This window comes from Macrobrachium rosenbergii, chromosome 20 (assembly GCF_040412425.1).
Source record: "Macrobrachium rosenbergii isolate ZJJX-2024 chromosome 20, ASM4041242v1, whole genome shotgun sequence".
Classification (NCBI taxonomy): Eukaryota; Metazoa; Arthropoda; class Malacostraca; order Decapoda; family Palaemonidae; genus Macrobrachium; species Macrobrachium rosenbergii.
The window spans coordinates 15485092-15508859 of NC_089760.1; the positions used below are offsets into that span (position 1 = coordinate 15485092).

General features: G+C 37.6%; 1 protein-coding gene across 4 annotated transcripts in view; it reads right to left on the reverse strand.

Moving 5' to 3' along the window:
• SppL (signal peptide peptidase-like protein) overlaps positions 1 to 21988 on the reverse strand; it is a 145825-nt gene extending 123837 nt beyond the window's left edge. The window contains exons 1-2 of one of the 4 annotated variants that reach the window (XM_067122002.1): positions 21900 to 21988; positions 752 to 1625 (exon numbers count right to left, since the gene is read on the reverse strand). In XM_067122002.1, coding sequence (XP_066978103.1) covers positions 752 to 777 — 26 coding nt within the window. In that variant the 5' untranslated portion in view covers positions 778 to 1625; positions 21900 to 21988. The remainder of the gene's footprint in view (positions 1 to 751; positions 1626 to 21899) is intronic. The other 3 variants (XM_067121998.1, XM_067122003.1, XM_067122000.1) reach the window with 3 other exon arrangements.
• Positions 21989 to 23768: the final 1780 nt, after the last annotated feature.

Genomic DNA, 23768 nt, shown 5'->3' on the forward strand with positions numbered 1-23768 from the left:
TCAGTATTAAAAATAATTAATCATCTCAAACCTGAGGCCATGTTAATATAAACTATGTTTAATTTATTGAAAATCTTCACCAATAGTGAATTAGTGATATCTACTTTACTTCTAAGACTTGATAACGTTTTTAATGGCAAATTTAAACTGGTAATCAAATCTTCTGTGTATTGCAATTACTGAAACTGTTAAGAGCAAAAACAACATATAAATCCAAGAAGTTTATAATGTTAGAAAGACTATCAAAGCCAAAGCCTGCCCTTATGTGTTTCTCTCTCCATCCAAGGTCCCCTTTGATTCCAAATTTTATCTGCAAACACTAGCCTCAAGCAGTCTACCCAAGATTTTAGCACGCAATCTGCTGGGAAAATCTGATACAGTAATTAGAATGCTCACTGAAGACATATTACTCTTTAAGAAATAAACAAAACAGGCAGATATGCTTGCAGACTGTTAACAGTAAGCTTTATCACCTATAAAAAGACAAGTACTGAATAAAGTTCAAACATCAGTGTAGAAGAAAAGCACAGTATAGTAACCTCAGTAGGGCAAGCATGAACGTCTAATCACTCATGAAGTATCAAGTCAAACAAATCCCTCCCTCTTTCTAATAACCCACAACAGAACAATAATCACAAGTAATAAAATTGATTTAGTCACCACCATAACCCAGGATAAAAAAAAAAGCATAGCTTGGGACATAAAGCAGACTACAGGAAATATCAATGAAAATATAAAAAACAGTACTCACCACTGATATTCTGCACTAAGAGTCATGGTGATTAGCTGAAGGTGACAACTGATCAGCTAAGAAGTAAAATGAAGAAGCTGGATTTCTCGTGCTGCTTCCCTTTTATAAGTGGAATTTGTGACCGTAAACTCTACTAGCTATAAATATCCAATCTACAAGGATGTTTTTAGCAGAGTTCAGTGGTTAACGTTACAAAACTTGCATTACAGAGTGAGGGGACAATGCATTAACAAAAGCAGTAATTAATCCATGTAAATGTCAAAGCGACATGGGACACCAAAAACTAATTACTGACTACTGTACTGCAAACTGGAATGAAGGGCAGGATCAGCAGTACAAAAATATGGACATGACTAATATGAAGTTAATAGGTGGTTTCATGATAGAAAATCTTTGGAATGGTTTTAATTCTTCCAGACTAAGGGACAAAATTCTAAGTAAGACAATGGTTCAGAAACCTAACAACTACAATGAAACAATGAATGCAAGGGGTATGTGTTCTTCTGTGAGAGGGTGTCAGTGTGCGTATTATTCTGAACTGCAAGAGTAACGGAAATTCCACAAAACAGATTCCATATGATCAAGTTCCATGAAGATTCACTTTAGGGCACACTCTAGAACAAAGCAACACTGTTTTTGGGGCCATATGGTACAAATATGAATCAATCAATTTTTTTCAGAAGAGGAAGGCTTCTTCCTAATGGCTTATGAGTAAATTTCTGAACCAAATGGCATGATTATCTTATCTGAATATTCACTACAAGTGTTCTGTCAAAAGTCTCATCATTGTTGGAATTGCAATGCAGCCACTAAGGCTCCACAAAGAGTATTCTGTTTTCACATAAAGATATTCTGTCACAGACAAAAACTATTCCTGAAAAATCAATACATTATTGCTAGAAATTTCTGAAACAAAGCTACCAGATAATTTGGAGAACTAACATTGCCAAATGTATTGCAATGCAGTATATCACTTAAGTAAAAGGAAATTAAGTTCAGAATAACAACCACAAATATCTTAATATCATAAAAATTACAATAATAAAAAATACCAGCATAAAGCCAAACTTGCAAAAGCCTTGAAAGTTACTATAGCGCCATCCTTGCTTTTCTAACTTTCATTTTATGGAGTAAAAAATCTTAAAAGGCTAATTTTCAAGTCTGAAAAGTGTACCTCACCACTTCTTCAGTTTATGAAAAGTAAGCGTATGATCCTAAAAATAAGTGTCTGATGCTTATAACAGCTGACGAAGTTGGTTATACTTAAAGTGTTTTGCAATGACTATTATACAAAAACATGACAACTGGGTATTTTAAAAAAATATGAATGACAAAATTTCATTTTGCAATTCATATCCAACACTTATCATTTACTAAAGGTTGAAGTTTGGGTAGTGACAAAATTACGTTTCACAGCTAATACTGTAGCAAATTCTTTACAGATAAGGATTTAAAAATGAGAAGCAACCATTAACTAACAGCACATATGTTAGATTTCATCTTGGTGACTCTAATGCCAGTGTTGAGAGGTCAGAATGTAAAACAATTGCAACAGCCTGGATGAAGTGAGAAGAGACTGATGGGAAACTATAAAATAAGAGTTTCTCAACAGCAAGGAAGACAAAAATTTATAATGGATACATAACAACAGTACTGTAATCCTAAATGCAGCAGAGACATGGGCACTTCAACAAAATTAAGATCCTGAGGTATGACAGTAAAACATAAATTCATAGCCAGTGTGTACTGGTAAGATCATATTACAAATCTGGTAGTTGGCAAGATGTGTGGTGTCCTGAGGCTAGAAAATAGGATGAGACCTAAGAGATCCAAATGGTTTAAAGTAGCTTGACAAAGACCAGTAAGAAGGGCCTAAAACCATGGAAAGGCTACGGTAGATGGAAGACTTGAATGCTGTGGTAATTCAGCTGGGAAGCGAACACGACAGAAGAGTTTTATGTAACTCAAAACTGTATGTGTCTACGCCCATTAAATAAATATCTAAGAAAATCATTATAGTAAATATGATGATGATAATGTGTAAGACAAGTGTGCCAAATTCTTTAATGGGATACTTTTCTGTATTTCCTTTTGTATTCTGGGTTTAATTTGCTTTTATAATATTTATCATTCCATAAATGCTGCCATTTCCTCATTACAAAAGGTTTTCACTAATGAAACACATTCATCTATTACAATTTATGTTTGATCTAGACACAAGGACTACAGATTTGGCTGTCTTATCAGCATTTTTATATCCTTAACAACTTCAGCAAAATTCACTCATTTAATATCATTATCCAGTTTATGAAAGTGATGTTCTGCTGGATGAGATAATTTTTTGGACTTTTTTTAAGCATTTCAATCACACTGATAGAATTACTGAGAATCACCAACTTTTATAGTAATGTACTGTTATTACTGTACAGTGATCATGTCAGCAGACAGGATTGCAAATAATTTATCTGCTAGGGGAAAAGGTATTTGGTAATAGCTGGAATTATTCCTGTGAATTTCACGAGTGGGGGTCTCGGAAACATTGTTTAGTAGGGAATTTTTCATTGTACAGTAATGTTCTATTGTGAAGCTCTAGAGTGCTTGTTATTTTCTTTTTTACATAAGTGAGAACAATTCATATTCCATGCATCAACCAATGAGGAGAAAGTTCTGTATGGGAGGGATTGTTATGGAGATTTATAGCATCAGTTACTAAAACTGGCTCTGATGAAATAAAAGAAAATAATTTTTTTATAAAAACACCCGACTAAGTAAACCTCTATGGTAAGCACGTCACTTTCTGGTAGTTTTATGGCACACTCAAAAAATTTATATATTATGACATTAGGATAAGGGAGGCTCAAATTTTCCTGCCAATGTAATTGCTTGGAGAAAATTTCAAAAGCTACTATGCTTATTCTGAGTCATTGTTATGAAATGCTTCTAACAGCTGCAAATCTGAGAAATCTGAGTTTGCAGCAGATCTGGGCCCCATAATTTATGGCTGACAGAACACCTGGTTTACAAAATAACATCAGAATGCATCTCAAGTTGTATAAGAATATTTCAAAAATAAATCTTTAGAATTTTACATATAGTGTACAGTACACATTATGTAATAAAGAGCTTTCTGGTAGAAGTGTGTTTCAATAATCACACCCAAACACTGAACCAATGTGATTTCTCACCCTCAATTCCATTCATAAATTTTTTCCTCCTATACTTTCATAAAATAAAGAGCTTTAGTCTTCTCTAAAAAAAAATTTAATTCTTTTGATGACACCCAGGTAACTACTTTCGTTCCTGAAGAGTCGAGAACACACATTAAGAATGGCATAAATTTTACTTTTGTATAAATTACAGGAAATATAGCAAAATCATCCATTTTAAGTAAGTACACATTAGTATTAATTCCCTGGGTTTTTGGCCGGCATCATCATTTAAAACCAACCTGAAATTGTGATGTTTAGCGCACTTTCAGGAATTACCTTCTACATTATTTATAAGTTGGAAAAAATTTTCTATTCTCAGGTAGGTTCAGGCCCTAGTCATTGTGAATCAAATAAGCTATCTTTTCTTTAGACAGAAGCCAAGAGTGTCTTTAGAAATTCTAAGATGAGGCATGATATTAAATGCAAAAGAAAACATTTGTATTTTTCAGACACCGCTGAAGTCTCATACTGTATAAAAAAGAAATAAATCATCTTTGAGACTGCTTACAAAAATTCAATGTTAGACCTGTGAAGCGTGCCATTATACTTCCTTGATACCCATACTACAGAAGGAGGGAACATGCTACTTAGTGTGCTTTGCACAGCATACTCTGGAAGTTCTTTACAGCAATCCTTAGCCCCCAGGTGGATCACTTTTGTGTTCTTACTTCATTTTGGACTTTTCCCACCTGGCTGCCCAAACTCTTTACTTTACTCTAACAAATCCCCTAAGGTTGACCTAAATAACTAGAAATGGGACTCACTAGTGACATTACAGTACTTTATAAAATTAATATTCTATGCACGACAAATTCACTACAAAATCTAAATACCAGGAATGCCTTCATATCTTGCATTTAAGAGTTTACATGACAACTCTTAAATCTCACTGACCCTTATCATGCAGGAAAATGTTACCTAGAACCCACAGTTCCTTCTCAATACTGAAGGACTTCAACCAGCACTGACTCCTGTAACCCACTATCAAATCTGGCATACAGTTGACAGAATAACAGGTCCTTGAGCCCAAGTGAAATATGTCTAGACATCTCACTCGTGATGTAGGCATGTTCAACCAGAGGTCAAGCTATGATGCAGTCTGGGAGATGTTTGTCAGTCCGCAGACTGACAAGTCCAACTGCAGAATAGTGGTCTTGGTATTCTCTGGTATGTAAAATTTCCTCTAACACATCAACAGCAGTGGAAGGAGCTTTCTTGATCTGATGGACAGCAGGGAATCATCTGAACCAGAGATCAGACCATTCATCTGGTCCAGAAAACCACAAGCTAGCTGTGACCATGGAAATCTAAATGACAGTCTCACCTGAAGGTGAGCTCAATTGATGAGACCAGGTTCATATGAGGAACCAGAGTCACCTCCCAAACATCATGCTCCATGACCCCATGAAAGTGTCGTTCCAACTCAGGCTGCACGGGTTCTGACGAAGTGGGACCCTCTGATCATATCAGATCCCTAAAAGCATCTCCCAAGGAGAGGAGGGCCTGCCCCTGTGATAGTTCACAGACACTTGGTGCACAACCAGTTCCACTGATACTGAATGACGAGCCACAAACCTATGATGACTCGTGAACAAAAATGGGTTTCGAGTCATATTCATCCGTCCTATGAGACTCCCTATGACCAGCAAAAGCCAAACTAGTCGAGACCATGGGAGAGCAAACACAAGCACTATCGCTCAAACTCACCTCTAGGGTTCACGGTGACCAGGAACTCACTGAGGAACTGCACAACCATGCACATAAAGACAGCCACAATATCCATAGGTATCGTAAAAAGCAACCTATTGTGCATGAACCCCACCAGCAACTTATGATTAAAGGACCTTACATGCACCAAACACCTAGGTAGCTCTGACTCTACCCTGTGTACCTCAGTAGAACCACAAGAGTGGCAGTCTGGGGCTGTACCCCTGTCCAAGAAGTCACAGGAACCCTCCATGTCCACCCAACCTATGGAAGATATCCAACCCACTGGTGACCCTGTAAGGTGGAAAGTGCTTGCAGGATTACTTGTGAGAGGACTTCCTAGATTTTTCTTCTCCTTCCTACATGAGGAAGAGGGCAGAATGAGACAAAGAGGAGGATGAGGAAGAAGCGCACCAACCCTTCTCCTTTCCTATGTCTTCCTCTCCTCTAATGGTGCAGGAGACCTCGTCAAGAAGAGGAAAGCAGACACTGAAGGAGCACCAGGTTTGGTTAGTGTAGCAGGGGGCATCTCCAAAGGGAAGGATGAATGCTATCATTGATCAACAGAGTTAAAATACTATATAGGTGCAGCAACAGCTGAGATTCTACCAACTTAGCAGAGGCTAAATGGTCTACGAACACAGCAAAAGATGGGATCTTCAGACTACCAAAAAGACGACACATCTTCAATAAGTACGTATCCTCCCCAAGTTACGATGGAGTTACATTCTGAAAAACCTATAACTAAGTGAAATATTGTAGATAAAAAAATCATTCTTATGTCCTTCATTTTACTAAAAAATATCATAGCCTGGTCTAGCCTACCTTAAACATCCTTAGAACACTTATACTGGCCCATATCCATCTGCTTGATCAGCCAAGCTCTTTTCTTTGCAATAAAAGCAAATTTAAATGTTGATTTGCTTCTTATCCTTCAAGACTGTTGAGATCATCACTGTGAAAGCCTACGTTCCCATGGAATACAATACTGCATTCATGTGCAGCAATTATCTTCATTTTCTTCTCAAGAGTACCTTCTTCCTTCTCCTCATCTCACCAGAATTGGAAGACTCAGGTGGACATTTCATAGTCATGATAGATGTTTAAATTTCACAACAAAAAGGAGAGTAATAAAAAAACAGTGACAATTTGCTACTGCTACTGTAAAATTGAAAAATCATGCAGTGAACACTCATGACTCAGAAAGCATTGGTATCTACCTAATATCGTCAGCCTGGGAAACGCGACATAGTAAGGGTGGATGGTGGCAAAACCTGACCTCACCTAGGAAGAGTTCAGCAAATACACCTGACTCACCACTAGACATACTCATCACTAACAATCACGAAAACCTCTGTCAGACCAAGAAAGTGGTGTATGTGTGAATGGAGTAGCAAGACCCAGCAGAAAGGAACCATTCCTCTGCATTCCAAAAAGTTTTCTACTGTGTTAGAGAGCAACTGCACACTCCTCACTGTGAAGAGTAGGACTGTAGGTTCTACCCCTACAAAAAGGAACAGTATCTGTGAGAAACTATGGACAAGGAGTACATGAGCTACACACATACTTGCCCAAATCCTTTACCCCTCCACTGTTCACTCTTCTTCAGCAAATCCACATCCTTAGAAAAATTACAAGAAACCCAAAGGAAGAAAAATGGTTTCAACTGGCATTCAGGAGGAACCAGTTACTGAACTGTCATTATCCTTATGGTTGCCCTACCTACAGACAGATACACCTGCTAATCTGGCTAATCTATAGACGGTGTTTATCTCCCAAGCCTAAACAAGTGAAGGTACTATATAAGCAAACCCATATTTTCATCTGAATATTAAGGAATGATAAATGTTCTTCATGATATATGCAGTCTTGCACTGCATATATTATGAAGAACATAATACTTTTTCAATATTTATCTATTCCTTTATAAAGAGGCTAAAGGTCCAGAGACACATTTTTCCTAATGCATTCTAGCTCTGAAACATCAATCAAGTAAATATATACTGCTTGGTGTTTGCTTGTCATCCTTCACACCTCACCTAACTTATTCTTGTTTTTCATCTTGATAATTATGTTACTGTAAAAGTCTGAATTAAGTTTATTCTTCATAACAAAAACAAAGACTGATCTCGGGGATATATCTTTGGTAATGCATAAGGTTTTGTTTGCTTCAGTGAGTATAATGAAGTTTAATGTATTGCTGACTGGAGAGAAATGTTATAATAATTCAGTATAAAATACAATGAACCTTTTAATGTCATATAATCTTATATCTACCAATATTTACACTACATTTCCCACAATCATTCAACCACTAACAGCCACAGAAACATACACCTCTCTGCCATGAAAGTGTCTATCAATTTCTCATTCAACTTGAAGCATACCAAAAACTGAGCATGGTACCCTCTTAACCGAAGGGTATCAACAATAATATACAACAGCGGCAAACTGAGCATGGTACCCTCTTAACCGAAGGGTATCAACAATAATATACAACAGCGGCAAATAATACATGCTAATTTTCAATATTTTCCAAAAATTGGCTCATTAAATTTTTATGGTTGAAACTGGGAAAAAATAATACTGTACAAATACAGTTACGGGAATTTGATACTAGGGAGGGACAAGTTAAAATCCTCTGCACAGTGACTAGTGTACAGATGTGGTTACATTAAAGAGGGGAAAAAATGTACGATTTAGTTCTCTTACCTTTTTGCCCTTTCTTCTCAAGTTCCAAAAATTACTTAAAACCACAACAGTGATAGATAAGAAGAAACAGAGCCTTCTTTACCAGAACTTGACAACTAACTGAAAATACCACAATAATGTGCATTTTTTATGATGACGGTGATGACGCATACTGTACTTAAATGAACATTTAACTTGCACCTTGAAAATGCACATCATAACAGTTTACAATATGTTCAACAGAACGGCTACATTCTTTGGGGGTGAAATAATTCATATGTAGCTATAATGTGGTGGGATTCTTGAATGGTATTCAAGTTTAATAAAATAATGTAATAACTTCAGTATGATAATTAAACTTCCTTATACTGTATACAGTAAATATCTCCATGCCATTTGTTAGCGTGCATGACACATACCTTTAACCTTATATTTCAACCAGTCTAACACTAAATTAAAATAAAAAAAAAAAAGCCAAAGCCTAACAATTCTAATGAACAGCCATACAGTACTGTCTTTATAAAGGAATGCAATGACCTTCACTACAATGCGGGGTATGAATAATTCCATAGGCTGACCTACATGGCACTCAAACTCTGGCCACAGTTTAGAATGCAACAGCACAGGCTGGTTAACTATCTTTTGCTCCCTGATTTTTCAAGATCACTTTACCAAGTTCTTTAATTTTCATTGGTGAAGAGAAGCTCATAGCTACTGTGAATACGTCACTAAAAATGTACCATAACCTAGGCATCAAGACAGAACATCAAGTAGCAAAACTTCCTTTTGAAAATACCAAAAGGATTTGCTTGCAAAAGATTAAATATGCACAAATCTTCCATTTCCATACTACATAATGTGCAGCTCTATATAGAAATTTCAAGAAAACCCTGAGACACTATCAACTATCTTTCCTTTTTTTGTCTAGTTATATTTACAGTACATTCCAATATTATTAATAATTTAAGTTACAGATAGTACAACACTTGACTACTGCATATCATTTCATTATTTTTTTACATTAAAAATGCATTATACCTATAAGCTGTGACATTATAATTGCACTCCAAGAATAAGATGACTAATCATTTAAAAGTATTTCATAACTTTTGTGTAATTTTTACAAATGAAATCCACCTAACCATGCTATAAGCACCCAAATTAAGTTTTTCAAACTTGAGTTGTAAAGGCTGGATTATTAAATTCTTAAAAAAGCTATACATGTTATAAAAGCTATAAAAAAATTGTCATTAATAAAATGACATTTTTATGATAAAATAAAGTTTTACATATACTTACCCAGTAATTACTTAGCTAAGAGTTTCTACTTGAAAGGCAGCTTGAATTTTGAATTTCGAGGTAGCGATTCTTTTGTTTGTGTAGGTGGCAAGATCCCGCCCACTTTCGGGGTAAGAGAGAGGAACAACACAAACAATAGCTCAATTTGTTTATGCTTAGATGTCCATCCATCCATAATTACTGGGTAAGTATATATAAAACCTTATTTTATCATAAAAATGTCATTTTTTTATATGAAACTTACCCAGTTATTACTTAGCTGATTCCACATTGAAAGGCAGTGGGGAATCATGGATAACACTAAAGCCCCAAAACATTGATAAAGTTAACAAATTTGATGGAAGGAAAAATAGGCCAGTATTGAAACAATGCTTGTTGTTTCCTTACCTGGTGAGAGAGCTGTTACAGGTAGATACTGCCTCTGGTTGGCACTCATCTCAACCTGTAGCGGCATGGCGGTACAGTCATGGAGCGCCTCTACTGAAGTGGGAAACTTTGCAGTGAAGTAGTATTCCAAAGGCTGACAAAGTATTAACAAGAGCTTTGCAGCAAAGGTCATTACCGAAGGCCAACAAGCATACACATCTGCCCCTGCCCAGGGCACAGTACCACAATACAAAAAATACCAGACAAGGATGTCATCACCTACACCATATAATTAAAAACATATAAAAAAAAACATGACCACTATCCAACACTAAAGCTAGTGGGCACTCCAGGTACATTGTGCCCCAGGCTCCCCTAGGGCTCAATGCCATGTTCAGGGCTACGAGACAGAAAGAAGAAGAAGGAATACTTCCTACACATCCTCACCCAACATTGCTCCAGCCACAGACACAGGTCCTAAGGTACTAAAATTCTCACTTATTGTCTCAACGTCCCACAAATAATGCATCACAAACACTGATCTACACCTCCAACACGTTGCTTGCAGAATGGAAGAGAGGGAAAGGTTGTGCTTTAAAGCTACTGAGGTAGCAACTGCTCTGACATCACATGCTCTAATTTTCAAGACTGTTAAGTCATTCTCTGCTATCTGGGAGTGTGACTCTATAATGAGATCCCTCAAGAGGGGTCTAGAGGGATTTTTAACGGAGCCCCATAGATTACTAGACTGTCCTCTAATCTTCTCAGTTCAATGAAGACAGTACTCGAGGGCTCTCACTGTGCACAGAACTCTTCCCTCCTCTTCAGTACCTAGAATATCTGATAAACTTTTAATAGTAAAAGACTGAGACCAAGGTTGTGACAGGTTTTCCTTCTTTGCTAAGAAACCTAAGGAGAGGGAGAAAACTGCATCTCCCTGAGAAAAACCGATCCTCTTGTCAATCACGTGAAGTTCACTGATCCTCTTCGCAGTGGCCAGAGCCACAAGAAAAATAGTCTTCTTCGTCAGGTCCCTCAGAGAGGAAGAGCGCATTGGTTCAAAGTGCGGACTAGTAAGCCACTTAAAGACTATGTCCAGATTCCACAAGAAGGTCTCCCCCTTCCCAGGCTTGGAGATATTATAAGACTTAATGAGGTCAGACAGACCTTGATTAGCAGAAATGTCAAGACCTCTATGGCAGGAAACAGAGCTAAGCATTCCTCTAAATTCCTTTATTGTGGAAGACAGGCCCCTCGAAGATCTCAAATAAAGGTGGAAGTCTGCTAATTTGAGCAATAGGTGTTTGAGAAGATGAAATGTTGTTTCTCCAGCGCCAAAGTCTAAACTCTGTCTACTTTGCCTGGTAGACTCTGTTGAAAGAGTTAAGTCTACACTTGGCAAAAGCCTCAGCCACCGATCTAGAAAATCCTTTTGCTCAGATGAGCTTCGCTAACAGTCGAAAGCCTGTCAGGGCCAGAGTGAATATACTTTGATGGAACTCCCTGAAGTGGGACTGTCTGAGAAGGCTTGGAATCGCAGGGAGGAGCCATGGAAAATCTACAAGGAGATTGAAAAGGTCCAGGAACCACTCCTTCTATGGCCAAAAAGGGGCCATAGGAGTCATCCTTACGTTGTGGTGTGAGCTAAACTTCTTCAGCACTTTTCTTATCATCCCGAATGGAGGGAAGGCATAAAGATCCAGATTGGACCAATCTTGGATCATTGCACCTGTTGCCCATGTGAGGGGGTCCAGAAATGGGGTGCAGAACAGAGGCAGACAATGGTTTCTGGATGTAGCAATTAAGTCTAGGGTTGGTTGTCCCCAAAGACTCTAAAGGCTGGCACAAACCCAACAGTCCAGTGTCCATTCCACAGGAGGATCTGTTTTTGAAGGCTCAGCTCGTCCGCCAAAATATTGCACTTGCTGTGAATGAACTGAGTGACTAATTGGGTCCGGTTCTGGTCCGCCCAGCATAAAAGGTGTATCGCTATCTCGTAGAGAGAGAGAACGAGTGAGTTAACCCCCTGATGTTTTACATACGCCAAAACTGTGGTGTTGTCCGCATGGACCGTTACCATCCTGTTGCGGACCTCTGTTGCAAAGTGCTGTAGTCCCAAGTGGACTGCTTTTAATTCTTTTAAGTTGATGTGGAGCCCTTCTCCTTTAGGGACCACCTTCCGGAGACTTCTAGGTTCCCGAGGAAAGATCCCCAGATCTGACACATCACAAAAGAAGTCTAAGTCGGGGCTCAACGGGAGAAGAGATTTCCTTCCATCAACTTTTCTTTGGACCTCCACCAACACAGGTCCTCCTTTATCTCTGGTGTTATCGGAAAGAAGTGACAGGACTTGATGAACTTTCCGATCCCAACAAGCTCTTAGGTAAAACTGCAGTGGTCTCATATGCAGCCTCCCCAACCTGACAAACTGCTCCAAGGAAGCCATAGTGCCCAAGAGACTCATCCATTGAGTGGTGGAGCAAGAGCGAAGGGAGAGGAACAGATAAACTTTCCTTAGGCAATCCTCTACCCTCTTGGGGGACGGAGAAGCCCGAAAACTCACAGAGTCTATCTGAATCCCCAAATAGAGAATGCTCTGAGTAGGAGTCAGCTGCAATTTCTTGCAGTTCAACAGTAAGCCTAGTTCCTGTATCATTAGAAGCATCTTATGCAGGTCCTGCATGCAACGCTTCTTCGTGGGGGAATGAAGGAGCCAGTCATCCAGATAGAGTGAGATATCTACTCCAGCTAGATGGAGCCATCCCACCAAAGGACCAAGTAATTGTGAATACCTGTGGGGCACCCGGGAGGCCAAAACAAAGTGCTCAGAACTGAAAAACTTGATCCTTGTACACAAACCTGAGGTGCTTTCTTGAATCTATGAGAATGAGAATATGAGAGTACATGTCTTGCATGTCTAGGGAGATCATCCAATCTCCCTGATGGATGGATGCAAGAACAGAATGAGTTGTTTCCATATTGAATTTTGTCTTCTCTATGAGGGCATTCCATGTACTCACATCGAGCAATGGTCTCCATCGTCCTAAAGACTTGGGCAATACGAATAGACAGTTATAGAATCCCTTCAACTCAACATTCTTGACTATTTCTATGGTTCCCTTGTTGAGGTGAGAGGAAACCTCCTTCAAGAGGGCCAAATATCTCTCTGATACTAGGGAGTAGGCCATCAATATGACGGGAGTGTCGGTCAAGGGTGGCCTCTCCCTGAAGGGGATGGAATATCCCTCCTTTAGCACTTTTACTACCCACTGATCTGCCCCTTTCATGCTCCATCTCTCCCAGAAGAGAAGTAGCCTGGCACCAACAGGGGCATGGAGGACTGGGCTCTCACTTGAAAGTGGATGGTTTTGTTGCAGCTTTCTTAAATGCTCAAGATGTGGACCTGACTGTACCCCGAGGCCTGGACTGTGACCTTTGCTTGCTCCCTCAAAAGGGCCGCGGCTGAAGAAGAGAAGAGGACTTGGCGGAGAAGGTGGGCCAATCTCTCTGGCACTTCATCGATTGTGTCAAAAGATCTTGTGTCGATTTTTTATGCAAGCTTCAACCAATTTCACTCACCATGGGTTGTGGGAACAAATGATGTTTGTCAAATGGGGAAAACAGAAGGGCCAATTTTGGCGAAGCTGTCACGCTCTTAGATGTGAAGGAAGCCAAAAGTTCCCTCTTATTGAGGATGCCCATTGCAAAAAGGGCAGCTAATTCCTGAGAACCATCTCTAACTGCCTTGTCAGCGCAGTCTCTTGGGAGAGAGGGATCGTGAACTTTCTTGGCCAAAGCTCCTATGCACCAATCAAGAAAGCTTAATACCTTAAAGGTTGTAAAAAGGCTCTTCAACATATGATCCAGCTCCAGCGCCAAAAAGAATACCTTGGCAGAAGAGAGAATGGATCTACATCCCTCGTCAATGAACTCTGAGAAATCCCCTTGGGAGGAAGCAGCCACTCCCAGGGAAGGAGCTCCCATGACACTCAGAAAGCCAGCTCTCCACTTCACATAAGGCTTTCTTCAACAAGGAAGAGAGAACCATCTTAGGGAGCTTGACGGAGTTTGAAGGTTGATTACTCATCATGAACCATGAAGCCAGGGAGGTAGGAGTCGCAGGAGAGAAGAATTCTGAGAAGTTCTGTAGTAAGAATTTAAGCAGGGACGCGTATGGAGACGTGGTCGAGTCCTGATCAAGATCTTCGTCATCTGAAGGCAGGATCTGAAGAAGGTGCTGTCGGCACTGAAGGTCTCTGTAAAATTGTAAAATACTATCCAATTGGCGCAGTAAAGGAGCTAGTGACTGGTCCAGACCAGAAGAGGATGGAAGGTTCACAGCCGAATGTGGACGAAGTTGGGACCCGGAGCTTAGAGGAAGACGTCAAATCCTGGGCTGGTGCCACAGAAACACCTGCAGCTGTATGCAGTCAAAAGTCAGTCTTTAGATGTCCTAGAATGCTTTAGGGATGCTGAAGAACTCTCAACCATTAAAGTGCATTTGGCCGCTTCAAGGTGCTCAGCTGCTTCAGGGCACACAGCTGCTTCAGGGCACACAGCTGCTTCAGGGCACTTGGGTGCTACCAGGCATTCAGTGTATAACAGGCGTTCAGCCAACACAGGGCACTCAGCCAGATTAGGGTGCCTGTACAAGGAATGAAGGCACTCACGCGAAGCAGGGAACTTGGAGCTCGAAGTAAAGCGCCTCCAAGACGAAGAGGAGTGTCTGTACACTCGTTCCTGGTGTTCAGGAGAGAAGCGATCGGGCTGTTCCCCTTACTGCAAGAAGGTTTAGGGATGAAGGAAGGCTCCCTCAGTCTTTTGTTGGGCAGTGGAGGAGACTTATTCCTGAATGAAGACCATCTCTTCAGCGGGTGAGACTCGTCAGAGAAGCGCCATTGACACCTCTTCCTAGGAGATTCTCCTGAACTAGAAAAGAGCTGATGCATATCTGAGACACCTTTCCAGCAGCTGTCTCTTGTCACAACCTGGGATGCAACAGGTTGGACTGAGGGGCAACTACCCGTGGGCAAACCCCACTGACCTTCCTTGGCCTACCAGTGTGCCTCCTCCCAGGTTTAGATGAGTATGGGAGTGACCATTACCTAAGAGAATCAGTGGGACGAGCAGCACCTCCTCCACTAACACTTCACTTTTTTCACTTTTCTTTTCAAATTTGTCCATAAGGACACATGCCAATGCCTCTAACTGGGCCACTGTACATACCACCAAATTCAACCTCTGATCAAACTTATTCTCTAGGCTGGCGAAGCGATCGGGTTCGGAACTGCAGGAGCCAGGAGAACAAGTAGGTGGTCTAGGAGAATGAACTGATGCAGGAGAGGCAGGATTAACAGGAGAAGAAACAACAGGTATGTCAGTACTACTGGATTTAGGGATCAAAGTCTGACTAGCTATTTTCCCATAGACTTTAGCAGCTGCCTTTCTCTTTCGGTCCCTCTCTAATTTAGCTAAATGAGAAGCCAAGGTCTTCCATTTTTGCTCATCCCATTCCAAGCACTCGTCACATGTTAATTTAATTGAACAAACCTGCCCTCCGCAAGTGGTGCAAAGGGCATGACAGTCATAAGTCAATGTGGTCATCCAGGTACTGCAGCCTTTGCTGCATTCCCAGAAACTAGAAGATCAGGTGTCAGACATACCTAACTAGCAATAAAGTAAACAATTGTTATAATCATCGAAAAAAAAAAAAAAAACTATGTCTAAACAACAATGCCAAAAGGGTACTGTATCAAAATACTTCACCAAACAGGAAGAAAACCAATGTTCCAAAACCAAGCTGCTTTTCAACACCGTGTGTGGACTTTACAAGCAGCAGGAACAAACTGAGCTACTGACTACACAAAAAGAATCACTACCGCGAAATTCAAAATTCAACCTGCCATTCGAGTAGAAACTCTTAGCTAAGTAATTACTGGGTAAGTTACATATATATATACTCGTATATATATATATATATATAATAAACTCTTCAAGTGTCCCCAAAACAAAAGGGTCTCATCTGAAATAACCAACTGGAATTATGTCATTCACTGCTTTAATTTCACTTTATTATCATTTCACCTCTTTCAAAAATGTTTCGTATTTCAAGGACTGCTAGTTAGTAACGCTTTTTAGTAACAACACTACAATTGACATGAACAAGCTGGAATGGTATTTAGACTTCAAGTGTTAACTTAACAAGTCATTGTTTTACCAAAGAGTTATCAGTGTCCAATAATGTCCAGAAACTTTAAAAAACTGACTTCATAAACTTCTAATGCTATAATCAAAATTTTTACTTTTAGGTTTTCCTCTACAGTTATATGAGTACTGTAATGAGCTCTTTCCACCCTCTCCAACTTTCTTCTTTATATCTATTTAATCCAGGTCATCAACCATGTCTTTTCTCCAGGTTTTTCTGGGGTTCCTGCTGGTTTTTGTCCTGCTACTACTGTACTTCCACTTCCACTAACTTTCTGATTGCTCCTCTCTTCTTTTCATGCAAGCCCAAAACCATTTCAACCTAGAAGCTCTCCAGCCTATTTTCCAGCCTCTGGACAACATATCTCTCAGCAACTCCCTCATTAGCCTTTTATTTAATATGGTATGTTTGCATAGTCATAATCTTAAAATAGTTAGAAAGAAAACAATTTTGCAAGCCTAACAGACAATGCAAAAAAATTAAGAAATAATACTTGGCATACTGTCATACCATCATAAATGTTGAATACAGCATTGTCTACAGCAAAACAGATCAAATAAAATAAAATGAAAAATTGACAATGAGCAAAAGTTGTGTTGCTTTCAAGTAATACCTACACCCCTAATTCAATACCTTATCCTTAAGTATAACTTTTCAACTTTTATTATCATAATATGTATAACACGCCAGCTATGTTTACCATTACTCTAAGAAAAAATAAACATACTGTGAAGGTATACAGCATGAAAAATTCCAAAGAAAGATTTCTCCATCTAAATACTGTACTGTACTGTAGTAAATTTTCCTCAGAAGCAACAGTGAAATAAGAAAATAGAAAATTCTTTCAATAATGCTGTAATGAAGCTATTACAAACATATTGATTATCAACCTGACAAGATTCTTCACTGGCATGACCTGTATAGCCTATAAATTTATGCTACAATACTGTTTCAAATGCAACATGACTTATTAAAAATCGAATGAAATTATGGTATGCCTTCATGAATGACAAGTGGGCACTATAACTTGCAATTTCAAAAGCATTAACTCACTGATGTATATACAGCATGCAAACTTATCATACACACTAGAATTTTCAATACTAAAAAATTATGATATTCAGTACTTCTTTGATCAAAATTCTGCTAGTATTTTCTTATACAGAAATCATATTATATTACAGTAACAGAAAAGACACACTATATACTAATCACAATAAAAAAAATATATGCACTTACATCCCCAAGTAGAAAACCACTGGTATTGTATAAAAAAAAAACTCAAACTTGTGCTGATCCACAGTGGAACTAACAACAAAAAATCCTAAAGACACCTCTCATCATATAATCTTATGCAAGATTGTAGAGTGTATACAGTTAAAGTTTACTTCAGAGCTATACCATAACAACTGAAAGATCTGAAATTAAAATGTCACCAACTTCAGTGATTGCACTCTGGTATTGAATGTCTATTAATTTTAGTGATGGTTGATTGCACGACTAAACTGGCTAAATTAACTTTTTCATAACACTGCAACCTACTATACAGAATCTTAAAATGATATGAACAGTGTTACAATTTTACAGGGTATGGTCACTTAAGGACAACACAATCAGGCAACCTGGATGTCAAATGGTAAACAAAATCTACACTAGTACAAATCAGACCAAACCTGGGATACCATTCCCACAATGCAGCTTCAGACCATGACCTTTCAACAAACCGCTTTGGTACTTTAAACTTATCTTTTATCATCACTCACAATGAGCATATCAGCCAAAGAAAGTGCAGAATAAGCAAGTGAAGTATACTGTATTCCATTTAGAATATGTTCACCACTCAAAAAGAAATTATCGTAACTGGTTAAAAATAGTAATAAGAAGTACTTTACTTTATAAAATATATAAAGTTATCATTCAAGAAGGGAGAATAAAGTGATCATTCAAGAGGGGAGTATAAAGTGATCATTCAAGAAGGGAAAACAATGTACCTGGGGTAATTTGTATTCTTGGGATTGTTGTACCTTAAGAAACCATTCATACATCATCCAAACAATCTTTTAATAACACTAACACTTTTAATTTTATTGACAGTTTGCATGAAACTGTCTTGCCTGGTACAACAATGGATATTGATGCCATCTGCCAGTGTGATGCCAAAACAGTATTCTAAAATATAAAAACAAGCAATATGGCTTATTACAAAGGATTCATCAATTAGTCAGATGGCAATTATGTCAGAAACTGTCTCAATCCACTTGTTACCTCTCAACATCTTTAGGTTCCAAATACTAAGTCATTAGTAGAAATTGGTTTAATTAAATAATCATGGTAGCCTAAGACTGTTTGAGTGTACTTTAGATTACCACACTAAATTTCTTATAGTTTGTGAAATATACTTCTTTAACCCTTTGACACTCCAAGGGATTGGCCCCAAAAACCAACTCTGGCAAATCACACACTGAGGACTTATAAGCATGGAAATATTATCATTCTATTGCTCACTATAGATGATTTCGCATGGCTTAATGCAGATTATAATGATAATATTTGCAGTCATCAGGATCTCATGGATCGACATTTGCAGACTGCAGATGTTGTTAACTTAATCTAAAAGTGTTATTAACATTTTATACAATTAACTATCATAAATATCTTTTTAACCCTCATATATTAATAGTAATCAATATCCCTCAAGCAAAGGCTAACCTAGCATGTTCTATTGCATCACCAAAAAAATTTTGCTATCCACACAAGAAATTCTTATGTATATACCTACATGAAATCCTTTCTCGCATTCACAAGCCTTATACATACTCATCATCATCATCAAAACACTTATGAATCAGCCTTTTCCTTCATGGGGTTGATGTGAAAAAGAGTTCTCAGCACTGTCATCTGCCCAGTGCATTTTCTGAATAAACTTCCATCAGATCTAGTCTTCATCTATACTGTACAGTAATATCTTCTAATGATTTCTTGGTTAACTCTACAAGCCTTTGTTCTGTTGTTACCATAGGTTATCTAAGCATCTCTGACTTACTGCTCCTCATCCCTTCTCATCCCATGTGAAAACCATCTTAATCTTGAGATTTCAGTCTACCTTCCAGCCTCTAGAAACCTATCTCTATGATAATCTTTCCACTGCACTCTCGTCATGAATTTCAACATTATATAGCAATATTTTTAAAAATTTCCACTATTTCCTTTGTCATTACCCATATTTCTACTGCAAAAGTAATACGGGCCTAGATTGTAAACCCTTTTTTTATTATTTGCAGATTTCTTATTGGGAATCTTTATACTATTTAGATTTATGAAAATAAAACTATAAAGCCAAGCACCAGGACTCTTTCAGCATGACACCAAAAAAAAGGGTTTTGGAGTGGTTGGACAGCAAGACAAGAAAAAAAGCAGGAATGAAAGTAAAGTAAAAGGCTACAGGCCAATAGGACACTGCAAACAACCTTTAATAATGCTTTCAGTGTACCACATGAAGTGCACTAACAGCACTATCCCCTTTTGGGGTGATTCTTTATAAAATATTTTCTTAATATCATATTGTTTAACTGGAACTGGTAACAGAATGCCCATACACTGATGCATGCCTACACTCACAAAAATTATTCATGGAATCATTCTCAAATATTTCAACCAAATATTCATAATTTTAACAGGTTTTTAAATTTTATAAAATAAAAATTTTACGAGAAAGGGAATGTTACTATTTCCAGGAATAAGGACCTTATGATACAGTATTCACTTGCACTCTTTCTCAGGGCACTTCTCCATTTGCTCTTATTGTCAATAAGCAACTTACAGGTTTACAACAAAACGTTTTACACACAAAGTACACAACTTCAGGTCTTTGGGGATGGATGTACAATTGGAATTCAGGGCAGTTAGGGGATATTAAAGATTAGTTCAAGACTGTCAGTGAGATCAGACAGTAAAACATTTGTTTACATAAAGGAAGGAACAGGTATCCTTGAGTGAGAGCAGTTTATAAGAAAAATAGCAGAGTCACTATGTGTAATTTATTTCATGAACATCCAGGGATAATGAGCCAAAATTAAAAGCAATAAACTTCAGAGTATTGATTATCTGTGGGGTAGAGGTGAAATAATGATAAAAAAAATATCACTTACAATATCACTCTGATAAGACAATCATTTATGACAAAATCATCATCAAATTAATATTTGAAAAAAAATAACGTTAAGACTGTGCTCATGGTGGACAAGTAAAGGTATTGGGAGGAAAGAGAGCACACTGCATGGAAAATTGCAATGCTTTTGCCTAACAGTTTGTTTTACCTGGAACCTCAAAATCAATAAGTTTTAATCAAGAGATGCATAAACAAATAAATAATCAAGCATACTAGCATAACCTTCAAAAAGTTTCTCTCTACTGTCTGCAGTACTTTAATAATTAAACATGCTACAGTAACTTGTTCCATGGATATCATTCAGTCCCAGCAGAAAGAATTGGATAAAAATCAATTTTTGATACTGGACCTTCAGTACCTTATTGATAATATACTTTGATATTACGGTAAATTCTTAGAAACTGAGAATTATGCAGACATATGCCAATGGGCCTGAAAATTATTGTGAGCATTGCACCAACACTAAGTAAAAATCTGTGGACCATTGCATAAATTGACAAACAATGCACGGTACAGCTGGCATGCCAAGTGTCAATAGATCATGTGAGGGGTTACAAAATATCACATCTTAAATGCCATTACATTGCACTTCAAACTTTAAATGGCTGGTTGTATATTGAAAATTTGTCATGGAATACGCAATCACGCCAAGAATCACACAGCAGTCTTCACATTTCTGTGTACATGAAAAAAGTGAAAAGAAAAAATACGGCATGTTTGAAAGGCGAAAGGGAGGAGAAAATTCAGCATAACTGCAATAAATAGCAACATGCAACATATGTTGCAAAGATTAATTACTATTCCACACAAAATGCTATTTCACTGCCAAGGCCTACTAGCCTGGAATCATCCAAGAGTTTGCTTGTTTATTCAACTCCTAAATGAGAGAATCATGTCCATGGCTTTTAGCAGCAATGCATCACAGGCCTATTATCCACGTCAGGTTAGGCCTATGAGTAGACTAAGCTTACAGCACCGCCTACCATAACTCAAGTTTAAATGGTTGGCTTTCAGCAATAACCTTGTTTAGGCTACTCCCAGCACCATCGGGACAAATATCGCATCTTTTCAAAATAATGCAAAAAGGAAATGTCCTTGAACTTCAGTAAATAACTCAAACTTGATCCGAGTTTTGGCTAATGAGTGACCTGACCAGCCCTAAAGCCTTGATCGAGGCATCAGGCAAAATGACTGGAGAGAAACAGATTTCTAAAGGGTTGTACACATTGAGCACCACCAGCTGGTTTTACCAAGTCGTACATATTAAGTTTACCGTCTTCGCAGTGCCAAGACACTATTTGAAAAATATGTTAAAAACAAAACTCGGAAAAAGAGAAATTATCTCCAGTCCATCCCATCAAGGAGTGAAAGGAGCTGAGATACCACATATCACTGATCACTTGCTTTTCCAGAAAAACTGTTCACTGCTCGACACTAATTCTTATATCAGTATATATCTGCGCATCTACTGGTTTTTAAACACACAAACGACTCCAAATTTACCGATAATCCGACATCTAGAAGACGATATATAAAGAGCGTAAAATTTGTAGCACCATCACTTCTTGTCCAAAACAACCTCAACAACAACAGAGGATGTTCGATAATTAAGGTAAATTTTTCTTCTGAAGAATTAAAGGTAAATACAATTTCTAGCCTTATTCTTAATTTTTTTGCCCCCAAATGACTGTAACCAATTTCATTATTTTTGTGATAACCCGTAACGTATATATATCCATATTTTCGAAGTCAAAGTCAGTAGCGAATCATAGCATTCGAGTACAGCATTTTCGTTTTCTATTAATCTATAAAATTATATTTGCTTTGCAATATCGTGGAGGCCTGTCAAATATCTAGCATTTGAATATATCAGAAATTTACACGTATTATTTAAAATTATTTAAGAACACGTTAATGTTCATAGATATATAAATGTTAATTTTCATAAATACCCATATCGTCCCTTGAAAAGAAAACGACCATGGAAATTAGGGGGCTTCAATAGTGGCTGGCACTAGCTGTCTAACCACCTATATATATATATATATATATATATATATATATATATATATATATATATATATATATATATATATATATATATATATATGTGTGTGTGTGTGGTGGGTGGGCGCGCGGGCGCTCAAGGTAGTGACAGAATACAGTATTGAAATTTGGAACCCTCAATTAGTTTTACTATATGAGATTTTAGAATGGACGTTAGTTGCTCAAGTGCATTAAAAGTTTTTATTATGTTTATCACATTGTTTAATGTACTGAAGTTCTTATATATAACTGCAGTTTGAATTTCGGTTACATTCCACTGGATACTTGGAGTAGTCAGGCTTCACTTATCTACTTTATGTTATTTGAATGAATGTATTTGGATCTATTTTAATACTTTTGACGGCGATGTTGGGTGTTTTATTTTTCGATATTCAATATTTATTATTTTGATATTTTATATATAATTGATTGATTGATTATGAAATTTAGGTCTTGCAAAACAAGCGCTGGAACCCATCAGGATTATTCAGCGCCGTAATGAAGGTGAAATATATAATGAATTATCAATTATTGAATTTCAGGTTGAGGATATATTTTTGGGGGGTTTCTGGTTTACTTTACATTTGAGCTGATCTTCTGTTAGCCAAGTTAATACTGCTTACTTTATATATTGTTCATTAATGTTGGGAAATGCATTTACTTTTCATACGAAATATTCATGGCATTCATTCTGATTGCTGTGGTGAATTCTTTGGACAAGTCTATTTGAAGTTGTAAATTATATATTTCCCAACATTGTTAAAAATATTAAAATAAACCCAAATGCATTAATTCAAATATTAAAGAAATTAAAAAGTAACTGAGTAAAACCTGAGAAATCTTATCCAAAGTATCCAGTGGAATGTAACCAAATTCTAAGTACAATTTTTTTCATGGTTTGATGTTGCAGTTGAAAGACCTTCTTCCTGTCTTAGACTGATGATTAAGGGTATTATCAGTGTCTATTCGAGGTATGAGTTTTGTTTTTTCTTTGCATTCTTGATGTTAATACAGTAATCAGTTTTCTTCTCTTCCCTTCATTTTGTATTAGGTATATATAATGATTGCCAACGATGCAACTTCATATTTTTTTCCTGAAAGGGGTGGTTAAGGTTATCAGTGCACTTTTGCTGTTACAAACAGATTTCTCTTAAGTTTTCCACTTTTTATGGTGAGGCAATATGGAGTCCTTTTTGTTGTAGTTTTAAGTTTTATTTTTTGCTTTTATCTTGAATGTTTTCTTTCTTTTATCTATTTCTACATTCATTAAGTGCCTGAGTAATGTTTAACTTTTTTGGAAGGAGTACCCATATCCATTTCCACTGT